Source organism: Carlito syrichta, unplaced genomic scaffold (genome assembly GCF_000164805.1).
Source record: "Carlito syrichta isolate Samal-C Ts95f unplaced genomic scaffold, Tarsius_syrichta-2.0.1 Scaffold302059, whole genome shotgun sequence".
Classification (NCBI taxonomy): domain Eukaryota; kingdom Metazoa; phylum Chordata; class Mammalia; order Primates; family Tarsiidae; genus Carlito; species Carlito syrichta.
The window spans coordinates 276,312-293,616 of NW_007246155.1; the positions used below are offsets into that span (position 1 = coordinate 276,312).

Below are 17,305 nucleotides of genomic sequence, written 5' to 3' on the forward strand. Positions count from 1 at the left end.
TTATAAGTTGATGAAAAAATGAAAAACCCCAGTAACCCCAAACCACCAAATGAACTATCCAGTTCTAGTGGGCATAACATGTTTGTTTTCTGACTTCCAAGTCGAAAGTTCAGATCAGTTTTTATCCATAATTAATATGTCTACTGAGCTAAATGACTGGCAAAGCCTCACCGTCAAGAGTGTGAACTTGTCCATAAAGATGTCACATCACAAGGAGCTTTAAATTTCATAAGTAATTACTTTAAAGAAAATATACGGAGTCAGGAGTAGACACAATTAGTATACTCTAGGCCAGCAGAGTTTGGCCACAAGGTCTCATTCTCTGGTGTTGACACCGTACTTCTGACAGGCCCTCTTATTCCCACACTGAAGTCAGATTGCATTACACAAAGCGTAGCTGATGGGAAAACCCTTAAGAGCCACCATGGTGGCAAAGACCATTTTTCTGTCTCAGCACAAGGCTCACTGGCCCCATGGCTGGTGGTGGATGCGTCCCTGAGCCCTGGCAGTAAAGCCGGGGTCATCAATGTCCCTGTAGGCACTGCAGCTGTCAACAAGGCCCAGCTGCAGTCACTGACAAGGATCTGTAGGCCACTGGTGCCCACAGAACTGGGGAAAGTGAAGGCCGAGCCCACATCTCACACACAAGTGCAAGTCCTTTGGGTTTGGAGAGACTCATAGCTGCACACTGTAAATGGTCCTTGCTTCAATGAAAACATGTTACAATAGAGTTCTACTGACATTCACTCTTTTTGATGTGGGATTACTGCTGATGCCAGCTGGGGGAGTGACTCAGTACTGCCTAGTTGAAGTATCTGCTCTTCAGTGGTGAGCAATGTTATTCAGAAAATGGTATACAGGGATGCTGGTCAAGCTACCCCATTATCTCAGTAACTGGGATGCAACTCAACTGGGAACCTTGCCTGGTTGATCTGTGGAAGGTCCCTCTTTAACAAGCATCTAAAAGCAGCCACGAGATGAGTGTCAAGTTCTTGGTAGAGAACTGAAATCTTAGCCAGGGGCAACCAAAAAGCAACACCATTTTAGTTAGTTCCTTTGCCATACAGACTACAAATGAAGCTAACCAGAGGCTCTAAGTCAGACGAGTTTCTTCTGAATCAATTAAAGCTTTTGTGAGGGGACAAGAAGCAAAAAGTTTAGAAAGAGTTACTTATGACAAATCAGAAGCCAATAATTTGTCTTTAATGTGACTTTTAGATTCAAGAACAATTTCTATAAGATGTCCTAGGAAAAATATTATTTTAATACAGACTTTTAAAAGCAAAGAGTAATTACTTGCTAATAATAACCATTATTTAAAATAAGTAATGTCATGACATATGTGGAAACTGGACTTTTAGAGAGACAGTGGAACAAGGAGTGGAACAGAATATTCCTGAGCCAGCAGAAACATGTTTGCTTTATCTTTCAGTTTACAAATGGTTTTTTCTCAATCACTGAATATGAAACTAAAAAAATTGTCTGAAAGATTAAATGATTTCTCACTGTCACTTTTAAAAAGAAATGTCTACAATGCCAAATATCATTTAAACACAAGATCATTTTGTGTTATCTTTTCATCTTGTTCCTTTCTTAAATGCTATTAGAAAAATTAGGAGTAAAAATGAAATGAGAAAGTACCAAAATCATTTATGCAGATTTGGCAAATCTCTTTGGGCTTGAATATATGGCAACGTAGTCTGGCCAGTTTTTACAGCTAATCTATGATGAGCATAGGAATAAAACAGAGACCACATGAGAATAGACACCAGCTTCAGAAAACAAAACGATATCGCAGTAACCTACGAGTGAGAACAAGAGCTGCCTCTTCAAGCATGGGAGTGGGTATACGAGATTAAGGAATAGAGATAAAGAAATGTGATAACAATTGAAGACTAGAAAATGATACTTTAAATCCTTTAACAGTGATATATGAGCAAGGTCAGAATGGGAGCCTACCTGTGATCACATCTACATCCTAACCTGATAACATTTCCTAAAACAGAAAACACAAAAAATGCTTAGAGAGTTTTCTTAGATATTGCAAAACTCGCTGGGAGTTCTCTCTTTACCACTTAGTTCCCTACACCAAGACTTCAAAAGACAGTGACCCTGGAGCTTCATATATATTTCAAGCAGAAGGCATGCCTGTAAATCGTTGCTGGGTGCCCAAACAGTTACAAAGAAAGAAAAGATTATCTGCTGCAACACAATTTCATGTATCAAGGGTTTAATAGCTAGGGTGTTGTTAAGAGACCAACTTACATTAATAAGTTCAACTTCCCAGATTTTTTTCAACAGGTCCATCGACGTGTAGCCATTAATTAGAAAGGCTTTGGTGTAGTCGCCCAGTTCAATGGAATCCAGCCACTCTGCTACAGAGGTGGGGTGGTAGCCGTCATGACCAATGGGTCTCATCTGGAATGAAGAAAACCACGTTGGGGTGAACTTAAATGGTTTACTTTGCATTCCAAGAACAGAATGCATGCCGCCACTTCAAAATCTATCTGGTAGAAAGCAACAGCTCTTTCTGAATAAGGAAATAAGAGAAAAGAAAATACTTCATGCACACTTCTAAATCATTAATAATTTTCACGCTGAATTAGTTTTCAAAAACATGTGCAGAGATTTTCAATTTAGCCGTTGAAGTTAACTCCATATTTGGAAGAACAAAATATGTCCAACTTCGATTATAGACATTATTGGCATTCTGTGGGATGGAATTAAAAATGGTGTCAGTTGGGTGGCATTTAATTCGATACTGAAGGCACAAGGAAGTGTGCTTCCAAAATACAGATGAGAATCCTCATACGTACGACATCAAAGCAGGTAAAAATATGGCATGACTTAAACACTCAAAAGGAATTCATGCTTATGCAAGACATGTACTGTAGGTAGTGCGGACATGCAGGAGAGACACTGTGGAAGCCAGCAGGAAGAGGCTGTGGGTATTTTAAGACCATGTGTTCTGCATCGACTCTACAGTATGTTAGACATGAATAGAGAGAGTTGCTGGCAGACAGGCACCTATTTTTTGTCAGCTATATTCAGATTTTTAAAAAATACTTTAGGAGGACAAAGAAGTGTGACAGCAACATAATGTTTCTGGGTTTAAATTGGAGTGTGAAAGTAATTTAAGGAAGAGGAACTGCTGGTTTAAAACGTTGTATGGATATTCTGGTCCTTTGGCTTTTATTTGAAATTTTAGCTGAATTTGTGGTTCTTGGCTTGGGAACGATTCACTCCTAAGCCTTGGGCTGCTCTGCGTGTGCCATGCCATACGCCTAATACTTCAGTTATTGGGACAGCTGGCGCCTCGGCCGCCTGCGTGGGCCTGCAGTGAAGTGCATGATGGGAACAGCACAGCTGGGTTACATGCACGGCATACATGTTCCCCTTCCTTCAGATTCCAGGAGATAAACGTTAATGGAAATCTATAGGATTCTGACTTGTGGGCCGAGAACAGATTAGTCTGGGCACCAGGGGTTTCGATCTTAATCTTAAACATGTTTTCTGTCACTATGCAGAGTTCTCATTTTTGAGATTCTCCTTAATCCTTCATTTTCAAGTTATTTTTTTCACCTTTCCCTTTTCCCGTTGTGCTACTCCCCAGTCTAGTTTCCATTTCAAGGTTTAAATGTCCTCTATTTTAAAGATACAGTGCAATTCATTATTTGCATCAGAGCCTGAGCTGTGTCAGACTTTTGTATTTCACTTTTACATTGATGACTCACTTGAGCTACTCCTTAAATGTTTGTACACATAACAATTAGCTCAGTGTTTATTACACAGTTGCTACTAATGTAAATGACAACTAAGGGTTTACAAAGTGACATTTAGGGGCATTAATAAGTAACCAGATGCTACCCATAAATAAAAGTGGAGACTAGGACCCAAAAAAGGAGACTCAATGGTAGTGATTGGGTGGCTTCATATTCCACAGAGAGTTACAAATATACAAGGGGGAGGACCCCCCAAATGTAATTTATTTGTAAAAAATTGTGTCTTTATTCTTACACGTTTAAACTTCAGTCACCTTCAAAGTACTCTCCGTCTGATGCAATACACCCGAGACCCTTTTTCCACTGCTCAAAACAGTTTTGAACTCGTCAGTTCTGGGGTGCTTCTGCCATTTTTTGTTTCACCTCTTCTACATCTGCAAAAATGGTTCCCTTTGAGGAGTTTTTTAATCCAGGGAAACAAAAAAAAGTTGCCCAAGGGAAGATTAGGAGAATAGGGAAGATGGGGCAATGAGGTCATGCTGTTTTTGGTCAAAAATGTGGAACACTCAGGGCACTCATAAATCATCCATCATGAAATGGGCAAACACATTGAAAGAATCTCCAAAAAAATTCCCTGAAGCCAAACAGCCTCTCACAACAACGCTAGCTGGTACACTGATGCTAACGGGTTCCTAGAACACTTACCTAGCGGAGGAAGCCTGTACTACAAGGGGCCTGCCCTCCAAAAGACAGTTTCGGGGTGTGGGGGGGTGTGTGTCCCTTGCCTTGGGGCTAAGTGCATCCTTCAGGACTTGGTAAGAGGTGGTTGAACTAACTCTGCTAACGTAAGCAATCACTCCAACCCCAGGAAATTCCCTGACTGCCCCACTTGACATAAAGAAATAAGAAAGGGAAGGAAGGAAGACAGAATCGCTGAAGCTGAAACTGGCAGCCTGGTAGGGAGGTCTTGCTGTTAGCCCATCCAAGCAGCGGATTGTCCCAGCAGCAGACACTGGGGACAAACTCAGGAGTCTTGATGACTCCATTTGGCACAGAGTCAGTTTTCCCATACCAGAAAACTGTAAGGTGAAGGTCCCAAAGGTTACCCCAAGCACTCACACACCACCCCTTTGAGGGAGCCCTCGGTGGCCTTCTGCACACAGAGGTGTCGATGGACAGTGCCAGCCAAAGCATCAGGGAGCTGGCCAGAGGACTGCAAGCCACAACCAGGTGAGTATGAAGATGATCCCTTGTCCCCCAATCCTTCCTTCTTATCCTGGGGCCAGAATTTAGAATCAGAAAGGAGAGAGGTGCCCGCCTCTTGGGGGAAGCCTAAATTTGGGGCAGGGTTGGGGGTGGTAAAGGATATAAAACTGGAGGTTTCAAATGAATTGGAGCTTAGTTTTCATATTTTACACGATTGCCAAGGTACTGGATATGTCTGAGATGATATTAAGAAACAGTAAAGAGAGAGTCAGTTAACTGAGCTTGGTTGAGGGCAATGATTGGAAAAACCCCAAACGAACAGCCATCACATCTGCATCTCGCTGAAAGCAGATAGCTCAGTGGGCTACTGACGCCAATATGGCAAGTTCTCCTAGACCAACCTGAAGGAGGTGACAGGAAGGGAGATATTTGGAGAGAGGATCAAAGACAGGGGCGGGGTGGACAGCGAAGCTGCAGAGACCCTGGCAACGATGTGCTGAGGTGGGCAGGGCAGTATCCACCCATCCATTCCTTCAGTCAGTAGTTAATCCGCGCCTACTCTGAGGAATGTTGTAGAAACAGTAGAGAACAAAACAGTCATAGTCTCTCCCTCATAGTAATGACAACTGTTAATTAAAATATGTGAAAAGATGACCAACGAATTATGAAGGTTCTGTATATCTGAAGCAAGGAAACCGTTAGAGCCAAATGAAGTTACAAAATTAACTTGACACATATTTAATGATATGCAGAATGGTTACTGTGTGCACAATAGATTCTTCCAAAGCAGTTCTCCCATCTGTTCCTTTATTTCTGTTCCTAATGCCTCCACCCTGTTTTGTCTTATTAATGCTGACAAAAGCGAATGCAATAGCCTTCTATATGGCCTTGTACCTTTGGTCCAGCTTATTGTTTCTAGCTACTACATTGGTCGTCCTTTTTAGGAAAAACCTGTAGTGGCCCTCTCTTGAGAAGAGTTGTCTAAGTGTCTTTTTCCATCACTCGAGGCCGATTGAGATGAGCCTAATCTCCCACTGCTCTGCTATGTGCGCCCAATATATGTGACTAGTCGCCTGGGTGTCTCTACACTGTGCATCCCATGGCTAGCCATTCCCTGAACATGAACTGAGAAAACATTGTCACGTCTTTGCTAATATAATTTTCTGTGCTTAGAATGCTTTTGCCCTGTCTGTGGAGTGATTTCTGCAGGACTGGCTTCTCTTTTTGAGCTCTGACATCCACATTTCTAAACATTTTGAGGGCATCTCACATAGATGTTCTATAGGTATTGCCAACATAAGTAAAAAACAAATTTATCTCCTTAAGCTCAAAACTGGGCTCGTCCCTTCTGTTTTTCATCACTCCGCTGCCCAAGTAGACATCTTAGGAGTCACCTTACTTTCCTCTTTATATTGACCATCACATCACTTAGGACAACTCCTACAGATAGATTTGATTTCCAAGATGGCTCTCAACTCAGTTCCCTTCTTCTAAAATGGACTTTGGGATCTGACAATCTCAGCAGTGCTACTTAGTTGTTGAATGATGGTGGCAAGTTTCATACCTCTTTGAGCCTCAGTTTCCCTTTTTCTAAACTAAGTATAATAACTTTTACCTCAACTGTTTTGGGCAGATATAAATTGGGAATTTAAATTGCCTAGCACAGTGCCTTGAAGAAAATAGCTATTCAATAACCCTCAGTTCTCTTCCCTCCTCACTGCCCAATTCATTCTGAATTGCATAATATTCCACCATTGGCTGCTACTCTTTTCCACTTCCAGTCAAAGCTCTCCTGTCTCATCCCTTGTTCCCTCCCTCACTCCCTTCCTCCTTTATCTCATTTTATGTCTGTTGACATCTTTGCCCTTCTCCCCTTCAGTTGACAATTGTTTCTCAGAAATATATCCGGCAAGGTCACTCAAGCAGATTGCATTGTCATTTCTAATTCTTTATTCTCTTCCTGTATTAGAATTATGCCTCTGTACCCTTTGCCAAGGGATCGGCCTCATATCTCAGTGTGGCTGGAGTTTCTGACCAGTTTCCTTGATGTTGGCCAATGGAACGGGCAAAAGAGTCACTGGGGCAGTTTGTAGACGAGGCCTTTGTGTGCCTTTGTGTTTGATGAATCCTTTTGTGTTCATACGCTCTAGCATAAGCATAGCAAGTGCTGTGGAGTCGAACTGCTGGTTCAAGGAGAAAATTGAAGACTTGTGGAACAAACCTAAATTTAACCCAAAGCCTGGAGTTCACCTTAGCTTGATGGAGCTCAAGAAAGTCCAGCTAAAGTTAGCTGAACCACAGCTAACCAGCAGACCCATGAGTAAGAAAAATATTTATTGTTATTGCTGTAAACTAAAAAATTTTTGATATATAGAGAACTGAATAGAGTTGCTCCTTGTTTCAAAACCCTTGGTATTTGTACCCTGGGCCTGTGGGATAGAACCCAGATTCTTTCATTTATGGATCTCCTGTCACACACATCTTCATGAGACGATGCTGAGCTGGACGAACATCGACATCGACATCCTTCCCAAGCCATGTGCTAAGTCTAATTGTTGGGGTGTGGTCTGTTGCATACCTAATACACCCCCATACATTTGCTCATGCTATTTTCTCCACCAGGAAAGCTGTTCCTAACTTTTCTCCTGTTGAAATTCTATCCATCCTTAATAGGTCTGTTTAAACAGCACCTTCTATGTGAAGCTGTCTCTAATGTTACTCCCAAGGAGAAAATCATGTCTTCTGCTAGTAAATTGCATACGGGTCTATGAGAGCATTATTGAAGTCTGCTTTCAATGATAAAGAAGTGAGGATCTGTTTTCTTCATTGAACTGCCGACCCCTCCGTGAAGAAACAACGTGTGAATCATTTCCAAAGTCCCTAAAGTATGTAGCAGAGCATCTCACATATGTCAGGCCTTTTTAGATGTTGATTTAATTAAGTCCCTTAATGGATACATGCAGATAAAATGACAGATTAACTTTACTGGCATGATATGCATTTGTGGAGGAAGATTTGCCTTTTGTGCTCCACATTATTAAAGCTGAGGTTATTTCTATTGCCTAATGATAACATTCCTAACGATGTTAAGCCTTCCCAGGCCAAGAACCAATTCCAGGCAATCGATTGTGCTGTGGACCTTTCTGCCGTCGCCCAGTAGTCCTGATGGCACTTGTTGAGCTGTAACCATGGTCAAGTTGCTTCACCCACTAAACTTCAGTGGTGACTTTGTCTAGAAAAGGAAGATGTTAGACCCATGAGTTCAAAGCTTGTTTGTAATTTCTAAATTTTACAACTGCATGCCTTGTAAATGAATCTTAAGTGAGTGTCCAATTTATTTACCCAGGAAAGAAAAAAATAGACCCAAAGACCACACTTAAAAATTACATGAGAGGACACATAGACTACAGGTGGGATGGCGTCCATATCTCTCTCATGTGTCTTGAGGAGTACTGTGACTGCTTTCTCAAATTAGCAGCCATGAAACTCTTTCCCAGCAGGAAGCTCTGGCGGGACAGACACAGGAAGAGCCAGCTCCAGAGGCCACTGGGCAAGCATCATGGCTGGGCGTGAATGGGTCAGGCACAGACTCTCATCTGCAGTGCAGCATGGAGGGCAGGCAGCAGACTCACAGCCCAGGCTCACCACAAGGCAAGCGATTCAACCTGCTTGAGGCTGGGAGAAACTAAACCTGGGACAGACACTGAAAACAATGGTGATGCTTGAGTCCTGGGAACATTTAGATACATTGACACCTTTTACCAACACCTTTCCGGTTGCTTCTCGTTCCACCTGGATGACTTTCCTCCAGGAGCTTAGGAAGACACCGGGCCTCAGAGAGAGTACACTGCCAACACCAGAGGGGGCCAGCCGGCGAGGACCACAGGACAGTGCTCTGAGGGACTCTGGGGCTTCAGGAGTCTGCCACGGGCAGCTGGGAAGGCCAGACTCTGAGACTGCTTGGTCCACTTCAGCGAGGAAACTCATATATTTTACACGTTTCGTGCAGGCAAGGACAGGAAGGAAAGCTTTCTTTGCTTTAAAAAGGAATGTTGGAAAACCACCAATGTAGAAGACTTCTGTGAGATTACATGATCACCACAGCTTTATTTTCTCTTGATTTCTCAGTTTTTAAAAAAAAATATTCTGGACCCATCCATCATATATGTATGGAGAAAAAAAATATATGACTGTCATTCCTTCTCTCTACCTAAGGCCAGTTTTGTTTGTGCAGATAAGAATAATACCTGATGAGACAACGAAGTCACAAGATGGAAGCTATAAAAAGGCAATAAAAACAGGAAAAGGAAATAGAGAGAGAGAGGAGGAAGAGACATCATGAGAGATCTGGGATTAAATGAAGAAAAGTAGTTCTTAGTGGAACAAGTTATTAGGCCAGAATTATGATATTGGCATGGTCATTAGGCCAAGACAATAAGGAACCCTAAAAAGCCAATTACAAATTAGACAGTTTTTTTTTTTTCTATCTGAAAGTGTCATAAAACTGAGACAGAGGGTCCTCTCTTCTTCATATGACAGGGCTTAAACTAGGCTTGTGCCTTCCCAGCTTTTTTCCTGGTTGAGCCTATGGGACGCTAGTGAGAGGGTTGCATGTAACTTCCAGATCACTCCAGCCAAAAAGAGGTTCCTTACTCTGGTTCCTTTTATTTTTGTCTTCCTGTGAGCTGGAACATCAGTGCTTGCAGTCCAGTTTTGACCACACAGGCAAAAACAAACAAACAAACAAAAAACCCTAGGGTTTAGGAAATGCTTCTTAAACCTTAATACACGAAAGATCACAGGGGAATCTTGTTGCCAGGCCATTCCCATTCAGCACGTGGAAGGAGGAGCTGAGATTCTGCATTTCTTGTTTTTTTTTTTTTTGAGTTGGAGTCTCACTCTGTCGCCCAGGCTGGAGTGCAGTGGCCGTTCTGGGCCACCGCAGCCTTGACCTGCTGGGCTCCGGCGATCCTTCCGTCTCAGCCTTCTGAGTAGCCGGAATTACAGGCATGCGCTACCACGCCCGGCTGATTTTTTTTATTTATTGTAGAGATGAAGTCTCGCTGCCCAAGCGGGTCTCGAACTCGTGGGCTCAGGCAATCCACTCACCTCAGCCTCCCAAAGGCGCGGGATTACAGGCTGAGCCACCGAGCCCGGCTGAGATTCTGCATTTCTAACACGCTTTCTGGAGAGGCTGATGCTGTCAGGCTGTGGGCCACACTCCAAGTAGCAATGCTTTAGAGGATGACAGAGGAACAGACAGGAGGTCCTGGGTCCTTCCAGAATGATGCAGAGCAGAGCCAACTTGTAAACCTGGACTGCTAACTTCAGGACAGCTACGAAAGAAATAAATGTTCTATTCTTTAAACCATGATATTATGAAGGTCTTTGTTTCCTTAGCGTAGCCTTTCCTTGGACACAAACATAACTGATAATAAGGCAATTGCATGCGAGCACTTAAGGAAGCTGCACCTCCCATGTGATGTTACCCTGCTGCTTTGGCTCTTGTCTTCTGTAGTCAGAGCTTTTACATCTGTGCCTCTTGGAAGTTTCATTTCCTCCAAATGGCATCTTTCTGTCAGCTATGCCACCATTCCTTTGTGACAGCCGTGCACTTGCTGAGGGGGGCCATGCAGGTAAACTCCAAGCTCCTGGCTTGGATAACCTGGGCACATGGTGTTATCAGCTGAGAGAGAACATAAAATAGACTGGGATGACATGACCAATCTTGAGACATGAGGAATAAAGGATACTGCTGAATGGCACGTTCAGCCCCAGGCATTGTCCAAGTATGGTGGAGTCTTGGCTGTGCCACTTATTAGCTGTCTGACCTTGAGTGAACAACTTGTCCCTCCTAAGCATTCATTTTCTGATTGGAAATGTGAGAAAGAAAAAGAGATCTCCCTCGGAGGGTTGCCATGTGTATCCAGTGGAACAATGCAAGTAGAATTTAGCACAGTACTTGGCACACAGAGGTACGGGTAAGTTGTAGTTATTTTTATCCAAAATGGGAACTGAAGTCACACGTGGGTGAGGTTGCAGAGGGGGATTATGTAGTGTGAGGAGAAGAGACGTGGTCTGGGAAGGAACCAGCACTTTCCATGAATAGGAAAAGACCAGAATCAAATTCAGGAGACTGAAGAAGGAGTGGTCAAGACTAGATGTCCAGGAGGATGTGGGCAGCCCTGAGGGAAGGCCACAGAGGAGTCCCCTGAGACGGGAAGGAGCAGGCTGTGGGATCTGGCAGTCAGGGCACTGGAGCCTTCCTGAGAAGGGCACAGGGGCAGAGTGGTCTGGGTTTGGGTGTGAGTGAGAGGCGAGGCCATGGGAAGTGCCACCTACCTCTTGTGCAGACGAGTCTGTAAGGAAAGAAATGTGTGGGGGGAGACAAAGGACAAGGCATGAAGAGAGGCAGACGTGAGGAGTCAGAAAGGAGGAGGGCTGGAATCATCCAGAGACGCATCCAGGAGGACCTGGAGATGAGGGGGTGGACCTTTGGCTCAGGGATTTTACTGGCCTTTCTTGGAAATGACAGAACTGAGCAGCTGAAGTTAACTCTGGGGTTAATGATCTTGGAGTTAACACAGTGCAAGTGTCCGGAAGCAATGTGGCTTTGTCCTGGGGAGTACGGGAAGCTTGTGGTGGGTCTGTGCACCTTCTGGAGAAGTCTGCAGGTGAGGGCTATTGTGCACGAGGCATGCCACTCCCTGGACACCAGCACACCAATCCATCACTTACGGGGACCCGTCTGTGTCCGCAGCCCTGCTGTGCCAGGCTCGGCTACCCCAACCCACCCAGGAAGCTGCAGCCATGGACCGTGGCTTCTCTGTTCCCACCTGGATGTACTCTGTGTTCCCAGACTTCCCGCCTGATCTGGCTTTTATAATACAGATCGCCGATATCGTCGGGCACTCCCTCTATTCTGGCTCCTTGCTCTAGACTCTTTGGCTCTGCCCTGCTGCTCCCCAAGACTTGGACTAACAGCAGTCCTGAAAATAAACCAGGACAGGCAGTGCTAACAGACAGTGTGCTGCCAAGTCCAAATGCAGGTCTATCCAGGAGTGTGAGGATCAGATCTCCTGCGGGCTGTGAGACCTGGGCTTAGACATCACTGTGCTGTTTCATCAGTGGCTCTTAAAAGACTGATTGAACTTGAAAGAGAAAGGCTGCTCCACTGACCACAGGGCCACAGAAAAAAGCCTATCTGTTGCCATCTAAGTGCTATGGCAGTGCAACTTTTCTGGGAGAGACGTCTATGAAATGGATAGAGCGATTAATGATAAGAACATCCCTTAACAACTCCATGGGACTAGAGAGAGCCTCGAGTGATTTCATATACGTCATCTTGTTTGTAAAGGGGTCCTGGTGGTCTTTGGAAAATGCCCTTTGTGGTGTCCTCCATGTGATGACATTACTTCTCTGGGACTCTGAAGGATGGACTCATGGTGACTGTCTCTGGAGAGGGTGTGACAAGCAGGTGTTGTGCATTTGTAGCAGGGAAGGGCACATATACAAATACATCTGCTGGCTGGGCCCGGTGGCTCAGCCTGTAATCCCAGAGCTTTGGGAGGCTGAGGCGAGTGGATTGCCTGAGCCTGTGGGCTCGAGACCTTGTCTCTGCAATAAAATAAAAAATACCTGGGTGTGGTCGCACGTGTCTGTAGTTCCGGCTCCTCAGAAGGCTGAGGTGGAAGGATCGCAGGAGCCCAGAAGGTCGACGTGCTGGGGAGGTAGTGAGCATGCGTGCCACTGCACCCCCAGCCTGGGCAAAGGAGTAAGACTCTAACTCAAAAAATAAAACAAAAAACCAAAAAGCCAAACTAAACCAAAACAAACCAAAACCAAATACATCTGCTGCTCAAAGCTCCCTTTGCTCATAACCAGACTCTGCTATGGATACAGTTTCTGTTAAGAAATAGAAAGAGACTTAAACCTTCAAAAGGAAGAGAACCGTGCCTGATGTCACAAAGGACTCAGCAGCAGCACGTGCTTCATCAGTGATGTGAACTGTGTTCAGAGTGAGGCATGGGTGTGGTGGGGAGGGCAGTGCTAAACACAGTGGCTGGGGAGTTTCTTTCGGAAGGTGGATGTGAGCAAGACGTAGAGCTGGTAGGTCCACCACGTCGGCCTTGGAGCGAGGACTCCGGGAAGGGAAACAGCAGGGGCCACGGCCTGCGGGAAGGAGCCAGTCCCAGCAGGGAGGTCACCGGGGCCAGACAGGCCGGGCTCACGAGGCCTCGTCAGGACTGGCTCCGTTCTGAGGGAAACAGGAGTCAGTGTGTGGATTCAGGCAGTGGTGGGTCGTGGCCTGGCTTGTGTCAGCTGAAGCTCTCTGACTGCTCGGGAGGAGGCCTTTCAGAGGCTGTGGAAATAATCCAGCAGGGGGAGGCTGGTGGCCTGGACAGGGTACTCAGGGAAAGGCAGCAAGAAGCAGCCACATTCTAGATATTCTGCAGATGGACCCACGTGACTTCCTGAAACACGAAATAAAATGGTCCTTGTTCTCGAACACGGATTAGGAATCTGTCGACTTGATGGCTGCAATTGTGCTATGGGTCTCAGCTTGGACTGTGTTCCTCCATCGTGGGTGGGAACGTATGACTGGCTGGCATGGGCACTCTTGCAGGAATCTGTGTTCAGTGAGGAATCCAGAGGCCTCCCAAGACCCTGCTCAAAGACTCCGGGGACAGTAGGTGAGTATTGGAGAGGGAGGCGATTCTGAACGGATTTGAGTCTGGCATTCTGGCTGTGCCTTGGCCTAGCTCCCATGGACCAGGCTTCAAGAGGAAGAGGTTTCAATAAGAGAGCTGCATTGTGACACATTTTTGGGACACCGAGAACAAAAGGAGCCAGCAGAATTGGCACCAGCAACTTCGTCAGCAAGAAGAGATGTACCATACAGCAGATATCGGTCCCCCAACATTAGGCACCAGCAGTGGGTAATGATGGCCACATTGGCAGGCTTCAGTGGCACTGGCTAAGGTGGCTTTGATGGGGTGACACTGGACATCACAGCTAGTAGCACAGACATCAGTACCTTTGACACATCAGGCACCTGTAGTGCTGAAGCCACCCCTGGCAGTCCTTAGTAGCAGACTTGGCCCCTTGGTGGGTATTAACTGGACTGAAGGTACTTTTGGCAGGTCCTGGTGGCCCTGTCTCAAGTCTGGTGACAGGAGACATCACCACTGTCAGCTAGAGCCAGAGAGGCAGAAAGGGTAGATGTCACATGGTTGGTGGTAGTCTAGTTAATGGCGCACATGTGACATGAGTCATTAGAATGACTCATTAGGAGGAGTTTTGGGAAGACCTAGAATATGCAGGAAAGCGTTGCTCTAGAATTGTTGCTATAATCCTATTTTGAAGCCCTGGTTGGAGTTCCTGAAAACCCCTTTTATATTTATAGTTAAGGGATAATGTAAGAACCATTCCACTATCATTGGAGTGAGAACAGCAGTCACAACAAAAAATAGCTTGATCCTCAGGAAGATGGTTCCAGCCTTATAGTCTGTTTTGTGTGTGTGTGTGTGTGTGTGTGTGTGTGTGTGTTGCCAGTTCAGAATTTTTAGGTACCTCAGACAATGGAGTGACTAAGAATCTACTTATGGGAATTCCCAATAGAGTCAGCTCTTGCAATAGTTTTAGTAGTTATTACTTATTTAATTCAACCAGAATTTAAGCACAATATATATGTGTGTATATATACGTATAACATTATCCTAGGTATTGCATACTTGAAAAAGGGTGAAAGTTTCCTATCTTCTAGAAATGTGTAATTTCCTTGGGTATGCATTTGAAATATATATAAATACAGTCATGCATTGTTTAACAACAGGATACATTCCGAGAAACACATCATTATGTGGTTTTGTCATGTGAACATCACAGAGTATACTTATACATAAGTAGGCTAGATGATCTTACCTACTGCTCTAGGTTACAAACCTGGACATATTGATATGAATCACAGAGTCCTGACAGGTTAGAAGCTTTTTCTTCATTCATATACTGTAGCCAACTGTGACACAAGTTACTAGGTATTGGAATTTTTCAGCCTCATTATAAACTTATGGGATCACTGTCATGTATGTGGTCCATTGTTGAATGAAACATTGTTATGTGGTACATGACATATACAAGAAAATAAATTGAGTGCCAGACTTTTTATAAGTTCCAGAAAAGAAAAAAAATGGATGGGTTGGGGAACTTAGGGGAGAGTTTCTTCTAAAGTTTATCTTGTGGTTAATACATGGGGGAAGTAAGTGAATGTGTTGGGGGGGGAGAGGGAGAGAGAGAGAGAGACTGAGAGCAAGTGTGAGCGAGTACATGGGTGTCCAGTTCTTGTTGAGGATTCTAGCAGGAACACAGGCAGCACCCTTTCTGTCCGGAGTGACTTCCTCAATGCCCTATTGGGCTAAAAACGCCCACCAAGTCTTTGAGGTTCAGTTCAAGCCTCATCTATCTGTCCCCCATGCATCTAACTCTTCTTTCCTCTTGTAGCAAGTCCCGTACAATGTTCCCATTTTGGACATTTCTGTTCCTGTCTAAAACGTAAGCAGAACTCCTTGAAGCAGGAATCAAGTCTTTTCTAGGTCTGCATTTCCATCTCTGAACTTAGCAGAAGTCTTACTGGATGGATAGACACACAGGCAATTTGCTCCTGAGTATCTGGGCATCATTACGTGGGCGCTTGTAGACTCCTGCCTCTGAAGGTGCCCTCGCTCTCTTTCACCTAGCTCCAAGCCAGCAGATGCTAAGGTCTCGATATGTAAAGTCAAGTGTGACTTCATTTCTATATCCACTAGCACTTGGGAAAGTGTTCTGTCCAAAGTGGGCCCAGTCAGTGTTGACAGCGGATGATGTAACTGAGTCCCAGAGGTGACAGGCAAGAAAATCCGTCTTCTTCACATTTAGTGCAATGCTCTCTTAGACACTTGTGAGGAAAATCTCACATTCAAAACTTTCTACAATACAACCGCCTCTTAGTGTCTAGAAAACTGTAAACACAAACCTTTGCCGCTGAGCAGTGGCTTCTAAGTTGGGAAGGGGATGAGGATTAAAACGGATAATGCATGGAAGAAAAAGCTTTTAACCTGTCAGGACTCATGATTCATAAATTACAACCCTAACATCATCTAAAGTATGTCTACTTAGTACTTATGCCATCATGAACTCATAGAACGACATGGAAAACCAACATGTATTTTCTCTTGAAAACACAAAAGAAGGACTCTGTTAGATAAGAGTAGTAGTTATCTGTTAACTAAAAAAAACAAAAAAAGAAAGCTGATTTTTTTTTTTTAGGGTTGCCAGACTCAGTTAAAACAAAAAACAAAAGACAAGAGACAGGATGTCCAATTAAATTTGAATATCAGATCAACAATGAATAAGAAAGCTGAATTTCTATTCACTAAAATAGAGAAGAGGGGACAATATATCTGTGTGATAGTGGAAATGGCCAGTCATTCCCCACGGATGAGTGAATGCATTGACAGGTGAGTCTACAGAGCTCAGAGACAGGCACTGGTGAGAGAGGCAGTGAGGAAGGAGGTTAAGAAACCATCAAGAGAGCAGGGAGACAGCCCACAGAATAGGAAAAAATGTTTACCAACTGTATATCTGACAAAGGCCTAACATCTAGGATCTACAAGGAACTCAAGTGTGCCGAAAGGAAAAAAATCAACAGCCCCTTTTAAAAGTGGGCAAAAGACATGAATAGACACTTCTCAAAAGAAGATATATGGGCAGCCAACACACACATGAAAAAGTGCTCAGCCTCAGTCATTATCAGAGAAATGCAAATCAAAACCACATTGAGATACTGCCTAACCCCTGTCAGAATGGCCATCATCAATAAAACAAACAACAACAGATGCTGGCAAGGATGTGAAGAAAAAGGAATGCTTCCACACTGCTGGTGAGAATGCAGGCTAGTACAACCTCTGTGGAAGACAGTGTGGTGATTTCCAAAGAACGAGAAATTGACCTTCCATATGACCCAGCAATTCCCCTATTGGGGATATACCCGAAGGAATTCAAATTATTCTATGAAAAAGATACCTGCACACGTATGTTTGTTGCAGCTCAATTCACAATAGCAAAAACATGGAACCAAACATGTTGCCCACTGAAGCTGGACTGAATAAAAAAAACGTGGTACATATACACAATATATTCTTTATGGAATATTAAGCAGCCATAAAGAAGGACAAATATATGGACTTTGCAGCAACTTGAATGGATTTGGAGTCAATCACACTCAGTGATTTATCACAGAAACAAAGAACTGAGTTCCATATATTCTCACTCATAAGGTGACCTTGAGCAATTATAATGCTGTAAGAAAGTGACTGGCAATAGTAGAAAACTGTGGGGGG

At 44.1% G+C, this 17,305-nt stretch overlaps 1 protein-coding gene across 1 annotated transcript in view; it reads right to left on the reverse strand.

The window, feature by feature from the left end:
* Window positions 1–17,305, reverse strand: part of LOC103258307 (ankyrin repeat and sterile alpha motif domain-containing protein 1B) — a 552,345-nt gene that overhangs the window by 264,623 nt on the left and 270,417 nt on the right. The window contains exon 6 of the mRNA XM_008055979.2: window positions 2,266–2,418. Coding sequence (XP_008054170.2) covers window positions 2,266–2,418 — 153 coding nt within the window. The remainder of the gene's footprint in view (window positions 1–2,265; window positions 2,419–17,305) is intronic.